Below are 19869 nucleotides of genomic sequence, written 5' to 3' on the forward strand. Positions count from 1 at the left end.
CTGATACATAATGACTAGGTGGCTCGTCTAAACATAGCTGTCGAAGAACGGGCAAACGCGACGCACTTGAGTTAAGGAGAGGAAACCCCGTTACCAAGAACTTTGATGCCGTTCTAATCCGTCCATGTCGATTGAACTTCGGGATAGGAACGGATGAGGGAACTGATTGAGTCAAAGTGGCATGGGCGTTGATTAGCATGGGGAGGGGAGGCTAACGTTCGGTCACAAATTAGCTATGCGTAGATTGACCAATAAAATGAACGAACCGGGACAGAAAACATAGTCGAGGGAGAAGACGATAAGAAGCGTCAAGCTTAGTACGGTCGCAGTATATGGTAATTTATGAAGATGTTGCGTTTTTGATTACTTGATGGGTTGTGAGGATCGAAAAAGAGGCGTTGTTTCTGGGGAGAAGACGAAGGAGGTTGTATTTATACTTATAGCAGAGAAAGCGATAGAGCGAGGTCGTAGAACGTGTGAAGTTGGACATTGAGCGACGTTGTTCGTTAACGAAACACTCGAAACACTTGAGAGATCGTGTGTCATTGTCTAGTATGAATACCGACATACATTCTTGGGTTCGTCTAATTTCGATACCGGAGTGGACTAACTCTTGGTACTTTCATCGCCATTGGCTGTTTTTTTCATTCCCAGGTCGTCTAAGGCTCTTATCCTCGACTTCGGAAGATGAATCCGAATAAGCAAATATCTCAGGAAGATGTGACTAACCTACCTCGAGTGTGTACAGATGCGAATCGTACGCTTCAGGTGCGAGCCTTCTCACCGCTTGTACGAGGTTGAAAAGATATTCCTGAGACTGTCTCAGCCATCAAGAAAGCACATAGAAATCGAGGAAAAGACCTTATTAGGGCCGGAAGGGCCCACCGATTTCCAGATTGTATATGCAAGTTCGTCTATGGGTTCAGAACCAACTGAGACGGCGCGTCAATGGGATGGTTGACAAAAGATTGGAGGCACGCACTGAAGGATGGGTTGTCGTTACGTCCCACATAGCACTGTAAAAGATTTTATGAGTGTCGGCAAGAGGGGAAGTCTTTCAATGCACTCCACATAGACCTGTCGACGAGCGTGTTCAGCTAAATGAGGCATCCCAGGTCGAGAAGCATATGATCTACCCCATGAAGTATCACCCTCTCCCCCCCTGTTTCATCTATTCCGTATACATCGAGCGTTTCCATCGTATACCCATCCTAGGATTCTGGGTCAGATAGAGTGGGCCAGGAGCTCTTGCGATGCTTCACCTTTTCACGATAATCTAGCGACACCCTCCGTGAACTTTCACCATCCACCTTTTCAAACAGAGCGTTTGACCCACCTAGGTAGTCCCGAACCTCTGCTTCGTACACAGGGTCTATCGTGTACGCAATACCTGTTATCATTGGTCAAAGACGCGAAGAGCACGTATCTAAGATTTGGAAACAATACCCCAAACGACATCATCATTTGGAAACGGATCCTATCATGCTTCGAGGTTGGATGAACTTGAACAAAAGCGAGAGCTGACTGTTACGACTCGCCAATCCGGAAAATGCGTCCCAATCTTCCTTGTGTATGAGTGTAACGACCCTTCCTGGGCTCTACATTAGAAATTGACCCCCGTTGTGAGTATCGAACGCGATAAAAATGTCAGCGAGCCCACTTACCTCAGGAGTTCCTCGATGATCGTGGGACATCTGCGCAAATCTACGAACATATCCTCTCAGAAATCCAGGTACTACCCAAGAATAATCCATGTTTAACATCAGCGTTTGATGGGCCTTGGATATAGCCCAGAAGATTGTTCACCTTGAGAGATAACATGAGGTGGAGGCTGGAGCACAGAATAACAGTAAGTTGTTGCAGGGCGTATATTCTAGCTCACACTCGCCTTGAAAATCAAGGAACCATATCCAAAGACGATGAAAGGCGGTTTAGTATTCGCTTGCGCTGAGTGGGACATACTTTCTAGATTGTGAGAGAGAGAAAAGAATAATGTTGCAGCAGCGCGATGGCGCAATTTTAGTCGACGGACCGAATGTCCGGCTCAGTAGCTAAGCTAGGGTGTTCAGACGTGCAATGACCAAAGTAACGGTAAAAAGACATAAGTCCCAAATGAACATTCGACCATTAAGAGTACGATACAGAGCCCCATACCGCAAAAAAGGAGAACAAAAAGGTACTAACATATGTACTGGTTCAAACGAGGGTGGGTGTAGGAGTAGACGCTCCTGGACAAGAGCCGACAGACGAAGAGCTATCCAGTCGAGACGCAGATTTGGTATTGCTTTCTCCATCTTCTCCAGTTTCTTCTTCCACTTCAACCAGAGGGTCTGTACTTGAGATTGAATAAGAGCTACCAGTCGACGCGAGTCTCAGACCAAAAAGACATCCAGTAGTTTCGCGTCTCCCTGCCTTTCTTTTCGTGTTCTCAACATCGTGGTGACCATTAGTTCCGAAAGGTTCGTTGAGCCAGCTGTTCACAGAGGTTGGAGTATGGATACTTGGAATATCGTTGCGGATAAGTGCGAGTGTAACAGTCGGAGAGGAATAAGGATATCGTGAGGATGAGAATGGGCTGTCACGAAGTGCAAAGGATTCTAGTGGATAACCGGACCTTCGAGGTGGTGTACGAGGAAAAGGAGATTCTAAGGTTTGATCTCCGAGATGGTGGTCAAACTCAGAAGAGTCGTCTTCATCCAAACTTAAGTCTGCTTTCACGGATTCTTCGAGAAGGCGCGAATTCTGTGGTTGTGCGCATTCTCAAGAGTTCATTTGATGGAAAGGGGAATAACGACGCACAACGAGGTCTCTGAGAGCCCTGTCTCTTGCCAGAAAGATAATGCTAGTGTCGTTACTTTCTAGGGCACGTCTCACACGAGGTTTCGAAGCTGTCTAAAGCGGTGGAGCGATACGATGCAAGGTGAGCGCATGGCGACATACGAGTGGTGATTGCTGAGATCCAGTCATCCTCGTCTAGCTGGTCCGGACTTGTCATATCCATGCGCTTGTTCTTCGTAAGATATTTGTTAGAAATGTTCTTCATGACCTGTGCGACGTTTCGTGGAGAAATGGTAGACTTTCCGTAATGAGATACCAACCCAAGACAGATAGATATACATTACCTGCTCTGGAACTTGAGTCCTGGATCCCAAGGTGCCGAAAATGAGCGTCGGGTATAGATTGTGGTGGTCGGAAACAAGTCAGAATACTGCCGGTGCGCGCTCCCTATGATCAACTACATTCTCCTCGTCTCCCGGCAAGGTTCGTCTTCTCGTCCTACCTATCCAAGTCTCAAATAACCTCTCGCATCACAGGGAAACTCCGCCTGTCGAAATGGTTTACCACTATGCAACCCAAGACCAAAGTAAAAATCGTCAAGGATGTTACGCAGTTAGTCCTTGCTCGTAGAACTAGGATGTGTAACTTCCTTGAATACAAAGGTACTGTTTTGCTATCGTGAACGCTCTTATGTTGATTCGATTTTTCGAGATACCAAGGTAGTCTATCGTCGATACGCATCGTTGTTCTTCGTCTGCGGGATAAGCTCCTCAGACAACGAACTCGTAACACTGGAAATCATACATCGATACGTCGAGGTGTTGGATCGATATTTTGGAAATGTGCGTCCCAAGATCTTTGTTATAAACCTTGAATACTCAACATGATTCTCTTCGACAGGTATGCGAATTAGATCTGTAAGAGTCTTCTGATGCAATTACTCCAAAGTAGCTTGTTCACAGACCTTACTAGCATCTTCAACTTCCAGAAAGCATATGCGGTTCGTATCTACATTACTCTTGACATGTCTCTATTACTTACGGTTCTGGATCCTAGATCTTGGACGAACTCATAATTGCAGGTGAACTACAGGAATCATCGAAGAAATCGGTTTTACGTGTGGTGTGTATACCACAACAGTCATGCACTACCAACTCTTCTCTAATCAGGGCTGCAGGTAACACAATCAGACAGTGTCGAGGAACAGGAGAAGTCGGAGGATGTTATGGCCCGCTTAGGTTCGAGGAGTGGTTGAACGACCACCGCTAGTAGATTATATCTTAGTTCCCTGTATACTAATACTCTAACATTGTTAGGCATGTGAAGACCCAGTTTCCATTTGGATACTCAAAAATGAAGGCCACTCAACTACGGCATTTGTACAATGAAATTCGGAAGTCGATCTCTGGTGTCATATGGGGAAGTTGAAATAAGTGTAATATTGCATGTAGCATGTAACGTGTGGAAGGAGGCGAGCATGAAATAAAGGCGAATTGAACGGATCCGACACCCAGTCAACCCAGAGCCCTTCCGGGTAACTCCCAAACCGTAACTCTACTGATATACAGCGACGGATTTCGTTCTTTACTTCTCCGGGTTGGCGTTCCTAAAAAAGAAAAAAGAGTGATGAATCAGTACATGGTGAGAAGGAACGACGTATGGGCGAAGAAGTGGAAAGAATCAGATAGGAGCGAAAGACGTTAGATGAATGTCTTTCAACATGATCGTTTCAGTGTGAACTATGCGTAATCTTGTTTCATCAGGGAAGGAAATGACGGCGGGTTTGAATTTGCAGGGGGAAAAATCGAGCGAGTGCCGGTTTGTGGGACGGTGATGGGGCTGTAAGCTTACATCTTTCTCTTGCCTCCAGGCAGTGTTGTAACATTGACGAAGCTAAGGAGCAGAATAAGAATTAAAGAACACAACCACAAACCAAGGTGGGCACGCACCGGCGATTATACAAGATACGCTTCTTGGCCCTGCCTTTGGGCGTCTTCTTCTTTTCCTGAGCCTCGACTTTAGGAGTTTGAGATTTGACCTTGCCAGCACGGGCGAGGGAGCCATGAACTATGGTAGATAAAATCAGATGCAAACCTTCATTGCGAAAATTCTGGCATTACAGTACCTTTGCCCATATTTCTTGATGGAGAGAGGAGTGGCGAGGAGCGCCAAGTGAGTCAGAAAGAACTGTGCAGTTTTGACGAATAAGGTTTCGGCACTGAACCGGATATCACTCCGATTTCACGTGCAACAGTCGGAGAGTTCGGAAATCTCTGAATGGGAGTGGCAATTCCCGCGACGGTCAATTATATTTGGTTCTATTTGGCTCAACTTAGAAAAGTGTCCGCTTTTTGGACGGGTTCGTGGCTTGTCCTAGAAATCAGCTAAATTCATGATAAATCATTAAATATTCGTTACTTGAAAACGTTAAGATGAATTTTTTTAAAAGGTAAAATTGACTGAGATATGCACACCATTACAACCATATCTCGATCAGTTTCGATTTCTGTCAATATTCATCTTAACAATCTTCACGAAACCGATTAAAATCATGACTGGCATACTCAGTTTGGGGGTATCGCGTTCATGAGACCCCATTAAATAATAGTTTTTTTGAGTGGCAGCAGGCAATGTCACAGTGTGACACGGCGCGTCGTGACGCGTCCTTTGTGCAAAGCACTACTATTTACCCCCCTCACAAGTCCCTTCAGCTATAGATAAACATTCATATAGTCTTCATATGTGAGAAAATTGTATTCAAGGCCAGTTCAGCAGTACAAGGCATTGCACTAGCGCTGGAACGAGCGACGGACATGTTTTGAGTGGCTGTGTGTATTAGTAAGTCGGACGCGAGGCTAGTGGGAATTGCCCACTCCCACTCTGAAGTGAACTTAATCTTTAATCTTATGTTTACAATTATAATGTTTACAAAAATACACGATACGTTGCAGGCCCGGAGATAGATTAATGAGTCTTGCATAGCACTACTTCCAGAGCGCGTCGGAGATGGAGATGACATCTCGCGCTTCGCGGGGATCATGAACGCGTACAACAAGAGCGCGTTGCTGGACCGCACAGCTGACAGCAGCGCTGGTTGCCCATACACGCTTATTTGGTTCAGGCAAGTTACCCGTTTTTGTAGATAGTATGTGTCCAAGGAAGGACTTCCTCGAGGGTCCAATGAGTTGTGGATACCCCACTAATGGATTTCTTTTGCGATTTTCGCCTGTATCGGATTTCAATTCTCGGAACCTAATCTTGAAAGGTGTAGAACGCACCAACGTCGGTTCGCGCATCAATGGTGACTCTCGAAGCATGTCGCAACGTTTCCAAATTATCCTCCACAGACTTACTGAAGCCAACACCTGGATCAACCACCACCAACCATCGCCTCACTCCGCCTTTACCTTTCACTATAGCATCAACCTTCGCTCCCAACTCTACCCGTATTGCCTCCAGAACGGGTTTATCAGCGGAATACTGGTACTCGTCATAATTCTTGTTTTTCCCTGCATCACCCCGAGAGTGCATCAAAATGACAGGAATCGCATACTCCCGTGCGATCTTTTTCATCTCCCGCATGTATTCCCGTGATGTCTCATCTCCAATTAGATTGGAGGAATGATAGTCTGGCCCAGTGAACGCATAAACATCGTTGATGCAATTAGCACCTGCTTTAATTGCTGCCCGCGCCACCTCTGGACGGAATGTGTCAACGCTGATCGGTACGTTACCAACAGGCTTCGGGAGCCGTCTGATTGCTTCCACAACCGGGACGACTCTGTTGATCTCTTCTTCTACGCTAACAAACTCCGCGCCTGGCCGTGTTGAATAACCGCCGATGTCGATAATATCAGATCCTGAATCGAACGCATTTTGTACGTAGGAGAGTGCAGTTGAGATCGCGTTGTTTTGCGAGCCGTCTGAAAATGAATCTGGCGTTACGTTGAGAATCGCCATCAGATAGGTATTTATGGACCCTGACGAATAAGCTAAATTCGGTGTTCCGGGCACTGGGTAGCTCCAATGTGTCAAGGTAGGCGGGGCGTTACATCCGATGGTCGTGTTAAACTCCAGAAGACGAGGGATGGGGATAATTCTCTTCATCGGAGCGCTGACTGAAGAGAAGGTGAGCTCCCGAAGTAGAGTGCTCACTGACCGCTGCAAAACAGGGTGAATAAAGTCCGGTATCATGCTATATGACGAATAGTTATGAATGCGAGGCAGAGAGATATGCAGGTAAGGAACGTTCAACATACTCATTCAACGGTCGAAGAACGAATTCCCTTTCCACGATTCTTGGATGCGGAACCACCAGATGTCCGCATAGATTATCCAGAGATTTGCGCTCGTCATGAGCTCTGGTATCGTAGATAGCAGCATTAAAGAACAGTAGATCAAGATCAATAGCCCGAGGTCCGTTGCGTACGGAGGGGACTCTTCCGACCAGTTTTTCGATACCTTTAATTAATCTCAATAAGGCCAGTGGTTGGAGGTTAGTTTCTATCTGCAAGCGGTTTCAATAGAGCAACAACCCAATTGAGAAGGGCTTACGATGCAAGCGCCATTGATGAATGGAGGCTGATCGGTAACATACATGGGCGCACTCTCGTAAAGAAAACTGGTGTCCACGACATTCACAAATGCATTTTCGTGTGGCGTTTCTTCCCCGGTTAGAACCTGGGAAGGTGCCTCTAAGAGGCGCAAGGCAAACTCGATATTTTGAAAACTATCGCCTAGATTAGACCCTATGGCGATGGAGACGACATGATGATCAAGGTTAACATTCACTTCCTGGGGGATATTAGTACAAAACCGCATGTACGACTGGGGCACATACCGGTATATCTGACGTCTTTCCCTCAATTTCATTAGGATAATCATCGAATGTTCGAGCCACTTCTACCTCGGAAGAGCCTGCAAACACCAAAGCGTCGGGTTTTGCTGCTTTGACAACGACCTTCGTCCCCTTTCTATCCACGACCGACGAAAGCACCCTCAGGACATCCAGGGCGATCCGGGAAGCTAGCGCCTCCAAAGTCAAGTAAGAGGTTTTTTCGACATTCTGTGCAGGTGTTCAGAGTAAGCAGCTGTACAAGCAAGCAATTGATGGAGGCCGGACATTATACACCGTTCGCGTCAAATCCCGGTAATCGATGGTGTCCCGATCGAGAGAGAAACTAGCCCCTTGTTCTACAGATACATTGATCCGGACCAGCTGTTTCTCAACCCGTTCAACAGAGTTTACACCAACGATTGTATGACACTCAAGGTCTTCTATAAAATGACGAACGTTCAACGTGTGCCAGTGTGCACCGTTAGTAACCGCACGGCTTTCAATCCCAGCCGTCTTGCAGTGCAGAGGCGGTTTTATCTGGACGACTTTGAGATACACCCCTTCAAGTTTCGGTGCAGAAGGTGAACTAGCGTCTAAAAGTAATTCGAACGCCCGGAAAGCGAGACTTTCAAGAGAACTGAAAACTGGTTCCAGAGTAGAAGCCGATGAGTTAAGAGTGAGCCGTAAAGTAGATGCCAAAGTCGAATAGTTGACAGATTGAGACAGGTCGTCGGTCTCAGCAGTATTACGGATGTCATGGGGAATCGCCAGCGACATTAGAACTGGTTGCGCCGTCGGGCGAGCACCTTTTGGTGGCCAACGAGAGCCAGAAGAGAGGAGCACAGTCAGGAGTAGATCATTGACACGAATTAAGTCTGTAGACCTTCACATAATACCGTAAGCTTCAAGTTGAATCACTACGAGGTATCGAGTACATTACCCAAACATTTTGTGGATGTTAAGACGCGATCGAGGATCAACAGGAGTAAAATAGCTCCCCCAAAGCAAATCACCACGTGATTCAACGCGATTGCCACGACTGCATTGACGTTCCCCAAATTTTATTCTTTCCACCACCAACGTTCTCGACATCCTCGTTCTTTCCCCATCATTTTCTACCTTGACTGTTAGCGGGAAGACCCCTATTGCTGCGATATGTTCTCAGAAGAACTCAAAGCGTTTCAGCGGTTAGGCTTTCGCCATGTAAGCTATCCTTTTTCTTCCTAATACCGCTTGAACAGTGACATTTGCATAGGTACTACTACAAGTTTTGAACTTCGCATCCGTCATAGCGTCTGGATTAATGATTTGGAAAGGACTGGGGCTTATCACGAACACAGAATCTCCAATCGTGGTGGTCCTGAGGTACATTGGTTTACTCGGCTCGTTGTAGCCTATAGTGCTCGTTCATTCTTATCTCTCTCTAGTGGATCCATGGAACCCGCGTTCTACCGGGGCGACCTTCTCTTCTTGACTAACCCTCTGACTGAACGATATCACACCGGAGATATCACTGTCTACAAAATCCCTGGTGCAGAAATTCCTATTGTCCATCGTGTGCTCGAAACGCATGACATTTCCACCACGATGAAGATACCTGGGTTTGCAAACCTCTATGCTTCGACAACCCCATAGCCTGACTTGTTTGACAGTCTCACACAGAAACAGCCCGGAGATCAATTATTGCTTACCAAGGGAGACAACAACCAGGTGGACGACATCGAGCTATATCAAGGGTTGGATTGGTTAGAGCGGCGCCATATAGTGGGCAAAGTTCGGGGGTAAGTGTTATTACTTAAACTGTCCGAGCGTTTCTAACTTAATATAGTTTCTTACCGTATATTGGTTATGTTACTATCGCAATGGTCAGTTTCCGTTCTATTCACGAACTTTCCTTCTGAAGTTTTACGTCAATATTTCCAGAACGACTTCCCACAGTTGAAGTACGCGCTTTTGGGCGGCCTAGGTCTTTTGGCACTCATTCAACGAGAGTGAAGCGTCGAGAACATTACATGCTGTTTTCAGTAGCTTGTATAACAATTACAAAATCTTAATCGACACACATTCTCGCACATTTCAAAATGGAGACAACCTGATTTGAGCCCATCCTTTCAATGAGGGCACCTCAGAGTTCGGAAGGATATCGTCAAAATCGAGATCGAAATGAATTGCGGAATGATCGGTATACAGCTGCAAAATACGTCGACGTTTCACCAGATGTGTAGTTGACCTTGTTCGTTCGCGCTCGCGAGTTCTGATGCATTAATCTAGACGAGCACGGAGGTAAAGAAGTATGCGGGCATAGCCTCCCGAATGTTGCAGATTTTTAACTTTGTTGACTCCACCAAATCTTGGTGCTTAGTGTAAAGGGCCGTAATGGTTCATCATTTCTCCCATCTGGGCGTCATGGTCAATCATGTTTCATCCCCGCGCACTCCGAATGGTACGTTCAATACCATAACTGTGCTTTGCTGATGTTGTCATGATGTGGGTTGTTATGGGTCACCATGCTGGTATAAAAGGGTACTGGATTAGCTCGATATTATCCAGTTCAACAGATTTTTCTGCACAATGGTCATGGTCAGCTCCACCCTCCTCCTTCTCCTCCCTCTCGCCGTTACAGCAGCGAATCCTAAGCGAGGCATTGCTTACCCTCAAGAAGTCAAGGCACCGCTCAACAAGATACCTGCTACAAGCCAGATTTCTTGGGAGTATAACTGGGGTAAGCCAGCTCCTGCTGGTCTACCTGCCGGTATTCAGCATGTTCCCATGCAATGGGACGAAAGGGATATTGCCAACCTTCCGAGCCAGATAGGTAGTGCTCGAGTTTTACTTGTGAGTTTGATAGTCCAGATTCCTGTGATTATGATTATGATTTTGATCATCCTTTTTTTCTTTCGACCTGGTGGGTAGGGATTCAATGAGCCCGAGCGTGGAGACCAAGCTGCCATCTCTCCCGGAGATGCTGCCAACTTGTGGAAGACGCAGATTATGAAGGTCCCCGCAAGCGTCAGACTTGGAGGGCCCGCTGTTTCTGCTGGACCCACTGGTCAACAATGGTTGAGGGACTTTTTCGCCGCCTGCAACGGTGGATGCCGTGTTGATTTCCTTCCCATTCATTGGTAAGTTCTGCTTTTAGTCCCAGTTTGCGGAAAATCGAGTAGAATTCTGACCTGTTTTGTTAGGTACGGAGAGGGCGCCGCCAACTTTAACAAATACGTATCAGACATGCATACCATGTTCAACAAGCCTATTTGGGTCACCGAGTTTGCACCTACCGGTGGTGACGCTGTCGGTGAGTCGAGAGATAGTCGTTGGAGAGGGAATTGTGCTCACATCTGTTACAAAAATATAGCTTTCATGAGAGACACTCTCAAATTCCTCGACAGCACTTCCTATGTTGAACGATATGCCTGGTTCGCTTATGCTGTATGTGTTCCCATTGGTCAAATTGAGTCTAGCCCGCGACTGACCCTTACACTTTCCCTCCCACCTTAGCCAACTCCCGTACGAGGTTTGAACACTGGTAAGATCGACCTCTCCGCCGTGCTGATACCGAATCTAAATCGTTTACTTTTTTGTAGGCTTGTTGGATGGCAATAACAACATCAACAACTTGGGTAACATCTACATCAAAGGCGCTTAATTGTGTACAAAAGTGCAATCCTCTGGATGCACACACACATTCATTTATTGATATCATTAATATTCCGATTGCAGTACTTTGATTCGTAATTATTGGCTACCATTCACTTTTCAAAGCGTGCCAAGCAAGTGAACTATACACCTTGAAAATAGAAAGAACGTGTTTATCCCAAAAGGAATTCAAGGTTTCTGTTCGTTTTCGCAGATGGGCCCTAAATTCGGCAGTGGCTAAGGTCGAGTGTCGTTTTGGGAGAAGACAATAGGACGATGTCACTCCTTCAGTTATTGAGGACAGGTATATTACGTCGAGATTCGGGACCATGGGGTATAGTTTCTCAGGATCATTCGTGCGATTATGGCACCCGTCTTCCGTTCGTAACCCAGAAGATCGCAAGAGCGTTGAGTGTAGATTTTCTAATCTTGGTACTGTAATGGTTCATCATTCCTCCCATCCGATCATCATGCATCATTCCCCGCGCCTCCCAAAATTGCGGGTCGTCATTTTTGAAGGGTATTCGTACGATTGGTTGGAGGTCAAATAGCATGAGTATCACCATACTGGTGTATAAATGCTACTGCATTAGCTCGATGTTATCCATTCCAACAGATTCCTCTGCACACTAGTCATGGTCAGCTTCGCCCTCCTCCTCATCCTTCCTCTCGCTGTTACAGCAGCGAATCCGAAACGAGGCATTGCTTACCCTCAAGAAATCGAGGCCCCGCTCAACAAGATACCTGCTACAAGACAAATTTCTTGGGAGTATAACTGGGGCAAGCCAGCTCTTTGCTACCTGCCGGAATCCAGCATGTTCCCATGCAATGGGACGAACAGGATATTGCCAACGTTCCGAGCCAGATAGGTAGTGCTCAAGTTTTGCTTGTGGGTTTAATCTTCAACCGGATGGGGTGATTTTGATTTTGATCTTTTCTCTCTCTCTTTCGACGTGGTGGGTAGGGATTCAATGAACCCGAGCGAACGGAACAAGCGGCCATCTCTCCCGCAGAAGCTGCCAACTTGTGGAAGACGCAAAATCATGACGGTCCCCGCAAGCGTCAGACTTGGAGGGCCCGCTGTTTCTGCTAGACCCACTGGTCAACAGTGGTTGAAGGACTTTTTCGCGGCTTGCAACGGTGGATGCCGTGTTGATTTCCTTCCCATTCATTGGTGAGTTCTAATTAAGTTCTTGCTTTTAGCCTCGGCGGTTACGGAAAATCGACTAGAATTCTGAACTGTTTTGTTTAGGTACGGAGAGGGCACCGCCAACTTTGACCAATACGTTCAAGTCATGCACAACATGTTCAACAAGCCTATTTGGGTTACCGAGTTTGCACCTACCAGTGGTGACGCTTTAGGTGAGTCAAGAGATAGTCATCGGAGGGTGGGAATTACTGCTCACAGTGCACATCTGTTAAAAAAATATAGCTTTCATGAGAGACACCCTCACATTCCTCGACAGCATTCCTATGTCGAACGATATGCCTGGTTTGCTTATGCTGTATGTGTTCTCATTGGTCGAATTGAGTCTTGCCCGCTGACTCTGACTCTTACACTTTCATCCCACCCTAGTCAACTCCCGCAATTGGTAAGATCGACTTATCCACCCGTGCTGATACAGAATCTAAATCATTCACTTTTTGTAGGCTTGTTGGATGGTAATAACAACATCAACAACTTGGGGAACATCTACATTAATGGCGCTTAATTAAGCGCATTTTGGGCGCATTTGCTTATTGACATCGTTGAAATCCTCAAAGATTGCATTATTTTGATTCGTATATTCGCCACTTAAAGAGTGACAGACAAGTGAAGTATACATCTTAATACCAGAAAGAACGTGTTTATCCCAAAAGGAATTTAGGGTTTCAGGGTTTCGGTTGAATGGTTTCCACGCGATCCTCCTCAACTTCATGTTGCGTGGTAACCAGAACCTAGCAAAAACGAACCGTAAGTTCACCGAAGAGATCTAAAAGTCGTATAGCTCTTACCTCAAGCGGACGAGGGGCATTGCGACTACCGAATATCCTCATCGGAAAGCGCTGTTTCTCCAAGTTGTTGGCTATTTTTTCGGAGTCGTGAGTCAGCGTCGAAGTAAGAGAGTTATTCTCCATGTCGTTTTCGCAGATGGGTCCTAAATTCGGCATTGGCTGTAGCTGGGGACGGGTTGCCGTTTTGGGAGAAGACAACAGGACGATGTCACTCCTTATCGAGGACATAGGTATACGTTGAGATTCGGGACCATGGGGTATAGTTTCTCCTGGTATTTCAGGATCTTCTGTGCGATTATTGGAACCCCGTCTTCCGTTCGTAACCCAGAAGATCGCAAGAGCGTTGAGTATAACCTATATACGCGTTAGCTTGATGCAATTCGATTCAAGGATCCGACTAACATCAGTACCGCAAGAGCCCAGACACACCCAGCCAAGTTGCTGGCCGTGTGCCGCCGTAAGGACGCCAATGTTTACCTGCAAGGCTGGCCTATGAGAATCACCATCCCTGTGGACATTTGTTTGGGAACTTACCAAGGACGTAGTTAATGCAGCGCTAGATGCACTAGGGTCGGAAACCGTCAGAGGTCTTTACGAAGGCGTGCAAGTCTTGTCACTTACATCAAAGTACGTATCGCGACTGATCTGATTCTCGGATTAACAATCTTGGACCTGAACAATGGCCACAGGAAGAGGCCGTTGAGAAAGAGGTTGATATACCTGAGCATGAGTCAATCAGTGTGGTCCGATAAATAATGATATGAGAGAACGCACAGGTCAAAACTTAATAAAGGAATGGAGGAGTACGACTTGAGGCCAATGACACACACACCATCGTCTCTCCAATAATGCACGCGTCCTAGGAAGGATTAGAGTCAGATGATGTTCTGAGTGGGTCATTATGGAAGTCTGGGACATACCAGTGATCATAAGAACGACCACAACGGAATAAGCAACAATTGAAGTGATGCAAGCCAGATAAACTGAGGAACGCCAGCGACTCTTTCCCGTCGTGGGTGACCAGACGAGATGAACTTTTTCAGCTGAAGGATCGCAAAAAAGAGGTTTTAGTTTCTAAAACTCATTCTGACGATAGAGCAGGCACAACTTACCCAGAAAACAATAGATGAGCACTTTGGAACTGGCGTAGAAAATGACGCAAACAAGGATCCCGGCCGTGCAAGCCCCTATAACGGTTTCGAGCCCGACACCAAAAATAAGGAGACCACCTGAAAAACCGAGGACTCAGAAACGTTTTTTGAGACGCCCGAAGAGGAACTCACTTGAGAATAAAAAGAGCCAAGAATCAAGGAAAATCAGGTCAACGCATGACCTGGGCCACGACATTGCCTTAAAAGATGCCCAGGAGGTTAATCCTTCAACACGCCGAGAGAGACAATGAGCCAAAATGGATAACCCTGATGGGGGGTTAAGAAAGTCAGAGAGGCTTGAGGGCGGAGGTGATTCTGAGTCACAAACCAAGGAAGTAGATCAGGGAGCTCAGAATTTGCAGACCGACAGATGGAAATATAACGGCCATGATGGTAGAGCGGGGAGGTGAGCTGGCTGAAAGCTGTTACTCGACGCTTTATATGTCGACGACCGCAGAAGAATCAGAAACAACAAGACTAGGAAATATCCCCTGTACCAGCCTTCACGTGCGCACCGCATCGCACTCTGAGACCCCGCGGTATCTCATTCTCAAGGGGCTTCCAATGAAAATGTGATTCAGGAGGTCACAATCTTGGGAGCTTCGGTGCAGACGTTCAGCAATTCCTAGTCATTCATCGAGTTGCGGGGGCTTATATTGAGGGATGAAGGTGTAGTAGTGAAAGGAAAGAAGTGGTGGAAGTAGTGGCAAGAGCTGGTTGCCAGAGAAGGTTTGAGAAGTTCAGCAGCGAGTACCTCCCGATCCGTCTCGATTCCATCTTATTAACTAGTTCCGCCGACGCCACGACCGCTTGATGTACTCCTGCCGCTTGCTGGCAAACTGAGATCAATACTGCCGGTCAGGGCAGGTAATTTTTTTTTTAAATTTGGATTCAAATGAATATTAGATATTTACGCTGCAAAGCATACCTGTTCCAAGGTCAGTGTCCTTCAGTAATTGTGTGAAGACATTGCAAAAAGCGGTCAAAAATTTCCAAAGACTCAGTCTAAGGTTGTATATATAACTATGTCTGCTATTCGATGCCTGCCAAGTTTGCCAACCATTTCGGCAGAACAGGCTGCCACTGTCAAACACTCCTGCCCTACACCCACTGGCACCTTCGCCCCTGTACGGTGGCCCAGGTTTTTTGTTGTTTGAGAAATATAATGCACCGCAAGCTTGCTCGCTTCGAATGACAGTAAAAATGCTTTGGGGTTGCCCAAATTACTGCTAGCGCTTACGTTCATTCGAGCTCAGTAACCCTGCTTTTTCACGTCTTCTTCGTCCGCAGTGAGCTCCATGTTCCAATGAGAGCGCCCGTTGATATAGATAACCGGATTGCCCTCGCAGCGCAATTCTCAATATAATCATCCAGCTGGAGTTGCAGTCGAACTTTCTTCATATTATGGCCGTACGAAAGGTACGTACTTCTCCCTCTGCACACCTAGACGGGTCTCATTATATTAGATTTTCTGGCTGTTCTACGACATTCAAACTTTCTGCTCCATATCCGAGTACGCATTCAATGCCAGCTGGCCTCCTAGATGAGCATACAACACGTTACCGCCTTCTATCTCACCCTTTCGAATCAAATCGAGCATTCCTGCAAGACTCTTTCCCTCGTATACCGGATCAGTGATAAACGCGTCCATTCTTGCTCCGTACTGCATCGCCTCTAACGTCTGCCTATCCGGAATTCCGTATACACCAGCGTGATATCGCTCGTCAAGCTCGACATCCGCCTCCATTATCTCATCTGCCCCCAATCCGATCTGTTCAGCAGTGTTTTTCGCAATACGAAGAGCCTGAGCTTTTGTTTCAACAGGTTTGGCCGATGCATCAATTCCAATGATACGCCGTGGAGGAACGTTCGGATCTAGCCTCGTGTGAAGCTTGAATCCAGCGATCATTCCAGCAAATGTCGACCCAGTCACAACACATACAACGATGGTGTGGAAGAAAATGCCCATTTCCTTTTCCTGAGCAGCAACCTCAAATGCCCATCTGGCGAACCCCATACCACCCAATGGGTGATCGGATGCTCCGGCTGGTATGTAGTAGGGCTTTCCGCCCTCTGCTTCTACTTCAGCAGTTAAAGACGCCGCTGTGGGTTTGTGTTCGATGCCAAAGGTAGATGGGTCGAGTCGAGGTTCGGCACCCATTAATCGAGACAGCTGGATATTTCCTACTTTGTCATATACAGAATCCTTCCAATCTACCCATTGTTCTTGTACCAACTTTGCCTAAATGAGGTTGAGAATGATTGGAATCTCATTCCGCTGGGATAGATCAAGTTCGATCACGATACCTTCAACCCATGTTTAGCAGCGACCGCTGCCACTTGGCGCGTATGATTACTTTGGACTCCTCCAATACTGACTAAAGTATCTGCTCCTCTGGCCAGTGCATCGGCAAGTAGATATTCTAGCTTCCGTGTTTTGTTTCCTCCGAAGGCTAATCCGGAGTTGCAATCCTCGCGTTTGGCCCAGATCTTGACGTTTCCACCAAGATCTGCGGTCATTCGCTCTAGCTGGTGAATTGGAGAAGGCCCAAAGAGGAGGGGCTTGCGGGGGATGCTTGCGAAAGGCTCAGGAAGTTTAACTTGATCCATGAGACAATCGATGGGTACTTAAGGAGGAGTGCGAAGGATAATTCTGGAGATCCAGAGCTGTGGACCGTTTTCGGACCGTCGAACAGATCAGCTTTGGTCCCCCATCAGAACCGTGAAACCTCCAGTGACTGTAAACGTTCGGGGGGTCATGCATCATGATTGAGGACCGGCGTACTCGAACGGATGCACAGGTAGGGCCATACGGTAAACTCAATACTTTCACTCTTTTTAAAAGTGCTTTCATGGGGGGAGATAATCTCATTATAATAGATCAATCCTCGAGCTAAACCACGAGCACGAAGATGATCACTTCCTATGATAAAAACATAAAATCCGACCAATGATAGGGTATTCGGAGAGCGGTGAGTTTACGTCCACGCCGTAGGATCTCGCCTGCATGTCGTCGAAGAGAACCATTGCAAGTAGTGCTTGGGGTACATCGAGCGAAACGATTCAAGACTCCTTGGGGGAAAAAACATGACGCTGGTTCAACAACCTTACATGGCTGAGAAAATTATCATCACGAAGATGTTACACAAGAATCCGTTTAACTCGCCATCAATTTCATCAAGAGAGAACGGTATCGAGCTGAACCACTGCGAAGATGAACTTGAGTGAGCGATGGGGGCGTGCAGGATAGTTAGATTTCTATCTATTATGCGAGACGAACTGAATCGAATAACGTGAATATCATGAATGAATCGTCAAACAACTGACCTTGCCTAGCAAATGATGAGTCGCTTGGAGTGAGAGGTTGCGTGCACGCCGTTGAACTCGAAGAGAACCATGATAAAGGAGCATATGGGAGCTAGCCGAAACAGTGTGGAAAATAGCTGGACAAGAGTGGACACCACCAAGAGTGGGTACGATTCTGGCATGCTGCCAAATCAAGTTCAAGAATGATAATGGAAAAACAAAAATTGGTGACTCACGTCTTTTCCAAATCCTAATCTCAGAATCAGCCTTCCTTATCTGGAAATTAAGAAACCAAAAGACAATCGCCAACGAAGAGACCCCATCAAAAAGCGAAGCAGTGAATAGATGGATCTATGCCATCAAGAATCGTCTACAGATTGATAAGCTCATGATGAATAAAAAAATCTACGGAAAAAAAGCCCTACCAGAACACGTTGTTAAAAACACTTGGAAAGGTATAACGATTGAGCTGTTAGAAAACCTCCGCACGGTGAATCCACAAGCGGGGACTGGGGTTTTAGTGAGTATGGGGTAGCATTGAGGAAGTGTCAGTTAAGAGGTTGAAGCCGCTCTGCGTGCTAGACAGCCTCAGCTGACACAGAGATGCTTACCCGAGCCTCACACTTCGCGCGTAACGGCGTTTCCTCAGGTGGTTCTAAACTCTAGCAAGGTTTCAATCCCTTGCAACCTAGCGGGAGGTACGAGCACCGACTTCGGTCGGCCCAGCTGCTGGCAGCGGGGACAGCTAGGCGTCTGCTCACCTCTGTCATTTGACAACGCTCCACAAAAAAAAAAAAAAAAAAAAAAAAAAAAAAAGAGAACCATGATATTAGGGCAAAAGCGTTGGTGAATAGAGCGTGGGAATATTTACCAAATTTGGAAATTATTATCTTACGTCTCCTTCTTGTTCCGCCTATGTATACAATTCTGGGCACACGTGGGGGAAGAATTTGACGGCCAATGTCCGCGGGATATATCAGATGATTGAATCGTGAGAGAATTCGTTACCCGTCCCCCTTATCTCATCGTTTTTAGCGCCTTTCGCCAGCGCAACGCAATCAACATCGTTTAGACCTGGTCCTCTTCCATCTAGCTTCATCATTAGCAGGCTGGTGTTTTGATCCTTCCATTGCGTCATTTTTGATTGTCACGATCTCATCTTCCTTTGGATTCTACACTTGACTTGGAGGCGATACAATGCCTGACCCTCCCAACTGCTACAGCACGTGACAACTGCCCACTGCTTTCGAAGCTAACTACTGATCTGTCGGATACGGAGACAGTTAGTAAGAAGCTGACAGTGAATAGAGGGGCTTCGTATAGCCACAGCAGTCATCGTGGTCGCGCATACAAGCGTCAACAGCAGTCACGTATATTGACAAAGTTGGAGGATGCTTCATCTCGACCAGCAGTCTTCTGGCGATTGTACAAACGTCTTCGATATCCACGTGCACCTCCTGTCTCGACCACTGTTGCCCAGCTGCACAGTGTATTTGTACCTCAAATGAATCCGCCTGACCCGGACAAGTCAAATTTCAACAAAGTGAAGCTGGAGGAGCATAAACAGTCGTCTGAGGCGCGCACAGCCCCAACAGCCCCTTCGATTTTTTCGGTATTAAATGAACACATTACCATCGCAGACGTAGAGCACGTTAAGACATATCTTTGTCGCTGACACCACTCAGAGACAACAGGCATTGATGATACTCCATACTCTCGCATCATGGACATGGATAACAATGAAATTTGTCAGCTTCGGGGGGAACGTGACCTCTTACCACCACCATCAAAATTTCAAGATGGGCAAGTAAGAGTCCCCCACCTGCCAACGTGCAGATAGGGCAGCAAATTGCCAGCAGAAGCTCAATGCAGCCTTCTCTCCACACAAACGAGTCACCAGTGGCCTCCTCCATAAGAGGAATGGATCTGGGGAAACCCCAGAAACATGAAACTACTCGTGGTGAGCAAAACCGCCCCCAATGACACTCGAGATAGAAATACATCTTAAAAAGTCTAATAGACCAACAACAATGCCTACATAGGCACCACCCTTGTAAACAATAACGCCCACTTACGCATAAATTCTACTATGTCGAAACCAACCCACCTTTACGCTACTCCCCCGTTGCTACTACGTGTCACCTCCACGTAGCCTAAACCGCTCCT

The 19869-nt window shown here is 46.6% G+C and overlaps 10 protein-coding genes across 11 annotated transcripts; 4 read left to right on the plus strand and 6 right to left on the minus strand.

Annotated features, from left to right (window-relative positions):
- Window positions 1–527: 527 nt before the first annotated feature.
- Window positions 528–1991, minus strand: E1B28_006489 (uncharacterized protein). Its single transcript, XM_043151165.1, has 13 exons — window positions 1889–1991; window positions 1807–1831; window positions 1665–1735; window positions 1539–1598; window positions 1447–1477; window positions 1337–1390; window positions 1263–1276; window positions 1137–1211; window positions 1072–1077; window positions 983–1016; window positions 862–932; window positions 734–811; window positions 528–678 (listed from the first exon to the last, which is right to left on the minus strand). Exons 1-13 carry the CDS (start codon window positions 1958–1960, stop codon window positions 607–609), a joined length of 663 nt encoding a protein of 220 aa, XP_043012258.1. The 5' UTR covers window positions 1961–1991; the 3' UTR covers window positions 528–606.
- Window positions 1992–2196: 205 nt separating this feature from the next.
- Window positions 2197–3043, minus strand: E1B28_006490 (uncharacterized protein; the record flags this gene model as incomplete). The annotated part of the gene is made up of 3 exons (XM_043151166.1): window positions 2197–2742; window positions 2800–2888; window positions 2941–3043. The coding sequence occupies 3 exons, from the start codon at window positions 3041–3043 to the stop codon at window positions 2197–2199; spliced, it is 738 nt and encodes a 245-aa protein (XP_043012259.1).
- Window positions 3044–3218: 175 nt separating this feature from the next.
- Window positions 3219–4136, plus strand: VAS2_1 (AP-1 adaptor complex sigma subunit Aps1). Of its 2 annotated transcripts, XM_043151168.1 has the most exons (8): window positions 3219–3261; window positions 3315–3440; window positions 3490–3620; window positions 3679–3695; window positions 3751–3778; window positions 3835–3900; window positions 3956–4016; window positions 4095–4136. In XM_043151168.1, the coding sequence occupies exons 1-8, from the start codon at window positions 3228–3230 to the stop codon at window positions 4100–4102; spliced, it is 471 nt and encodes a 156-aa protein (XP_043012261.1). In that variant the 5' UTR covers window positions 3219–3227; the 3' UTR covers window positions 4103–4136. The 2 variants fall into 2 exon arrangements, with proteins under 2 accessions (XP_043012261.1, XP_043012260.1); XM_043151167.1 differs by having other exon boundaries at window positions 3956–4136.
- Window positions 4110–4951, minus strand: E1B28_006492 (uncharacterized protein). The gene is made up of 4 exons (XM_043151169.1): window positions 4904–4951; window positions 4728–4845; window positions 4630–4671; window positions 4110–4384 (listed from the first exon to the last, which is right to left on the minus strand). Exons 1-4 carry the CDS (start codon window positions 4911–4913, stop codon window positions 4363–4365), a joined length of 192 nt encoding a protein of 63 aa, XP_043012262.1. The 5' UTR covers window positions 4914–4951; the 3' UTR covers window positions 4110–4362.
- Window positions 4952–5675: 724 nt separating this feature from the next.
- On the minus strand, window positions 5676–8607 carry E1B28_006493 (uncharacterized protein). The gene is made up of 7 exons (XM_043151170.1): window positions 8556–8607; window positions 7901–8498; window positions 7619–7843; window positions 7333–7572; window positions 7038–7285; window positions 6057–6973; window positions 5676–6004 (listed from the first exon to the last, which is right to left on the minus strand). The coding sequence occupies exons 1-7, from the start codon at window positions 8561–8563 to the stop codon at window positions 5763–5765; spliced, it is 2478 nt and encodes an 825-aa protein (XP_043012263.1). The 5' UTR covers window positions 8564–8607; the 3' UTR covers window positions 5676–5762.
- Window positions 8608–8639: 32 nt separating this feature from the next.
- SEC11 (Signal peptidase complex catalytic subunit) lies at window positions 8640–9697 on the plus strand. The gene is made up of 6 exons (XM_043151171.1): window positions 8640–8818; window positions 8871–8980; window positions 9043–9216; window positions 9268–9396; window positions 9444–9480; window positions 9539–9697. Exons 1-6 carry the CDS (start codon window positions 8771–8773, stop codon window positions 9608–9610), a joined length of 570 nt encoding a protein of 189 aa, XP_043012264.1. The 5' UTR covers window positions 8640–8770; the 3' UTR covers window positions 9611–9697.
- Window positions 9698–10179: 482 nt separating this feature from the next.
- Window positions 10180–11358, plus strand: E1B28_006495 (uncharacterized protein). Its single transcript, XM_043151172.1, has 6 exons — window positions 10180–10450; window positions 10529–10737; window positions 10801–10910; window positions 10971–11044; window positions 11114–11141; window positions 11200–11358. The coding sequence occupies exons 1-6, from the start codon at window positions 10187–10189 to the stop codon at window positions 11259–11261; spliced, it is 747 nt and encodes a 248-aa protein (XP_043012265.1). The 5' UTR covers window positions 10180–10186; the 3' UTR covers window positions 11262–11358.
- Window positions 11359–12294: 936 nt separating this feature from the next.
- E1B28_006496 (uncharacterized protein) lies at window positions 12295–12963 on the plus strand (the record flags this gene model as incomplete). The annotated part of the gene is made up of 4 exons (XM_043151173.1): window positions 12295–12425; window positions 12504–12613; window positions 12684–12756; window positions 12828–12963. The coding sequence occupies 4 exons, from the start codon at window positions 12295–12297 to the stop codon at window positions 12961–12963; spliced, it is 450 nt and encodes a 149-aa protein (XP_043012266.1).
- Window positions 12964–13030: 67 nt separating this feature from the next.
- E1B28_006497 (uncharacterized protein) lies at window positions 13031–15169 on the minus strand. The gene is made up of 10 exons (XM_043151174.1): window positions 14726–15169; window positions 14530–14664; window positions 14359–14475; window positions 14167–14289; window positions 14021–14105; window positions 13868–13966; window positions 13781–13811; window positions 13649–13723; window positions 13247–13600; window positions 13031–13189 (listed from the first exon to the last, which is right to left on the minus strand). Exons 1-10 carry the CDS (start codon window positions 14784–14786, stop codon window positions 13124–13126), a joined length of 1146 nt encoding a protein of 381 aa, XP_043012267.1. The 5' UTR covers window positions 14787–15169; the 3' UTR covers window positions 13031–13123.
- A 717-nt stretch (window positions 15170–15886) lies between these two features.
- Window positions 15887–18452, minus strand: E1B28_006498 (uncharacterized protein; the record flags this gene model as incomplete). The annotated part of the gene is made up of 7 exons (XM_043151175.1): window positions 18315–18452; window positions 18129–18212; window positions 17940–18073; window positions 17730–17886; window positions 17564–17676; window positions 16705–17512; window positions 15887–16639 (listed from the first exon to the last, which is right to left on the minus strand). Exons 6-7 carry the CDS (start codon window positions 17005–17007, stop codon window positions 15887–15889), a joined length of 1056 nt encoding a protein of 351 aa, XP_043012268.1. The 5' UTR covers window positions 17008–17512; window positions 17564–17676; window positions 17730–17886; window positions 17940–18073; window positions 18129–18212; window positions 18315–18452.
- Between the last annotated feature and the right edge of the window lie 1417 nt (window positions 18453–19869).

This window comes from Marasmius oreades, chromosome 3 (assembly GCF_018924745.1).
Source record: "Marasmius oreades isolate 03SP1 chromosome 3, whole genome shotgun sequence".
Classification (NCBI taxonomy): Eukaryota; Fungi; Basidiomycota; class Agaricomycetes; order Agaricales; family Marasmiaceae; genus Marasmius; species Marasmius oreades.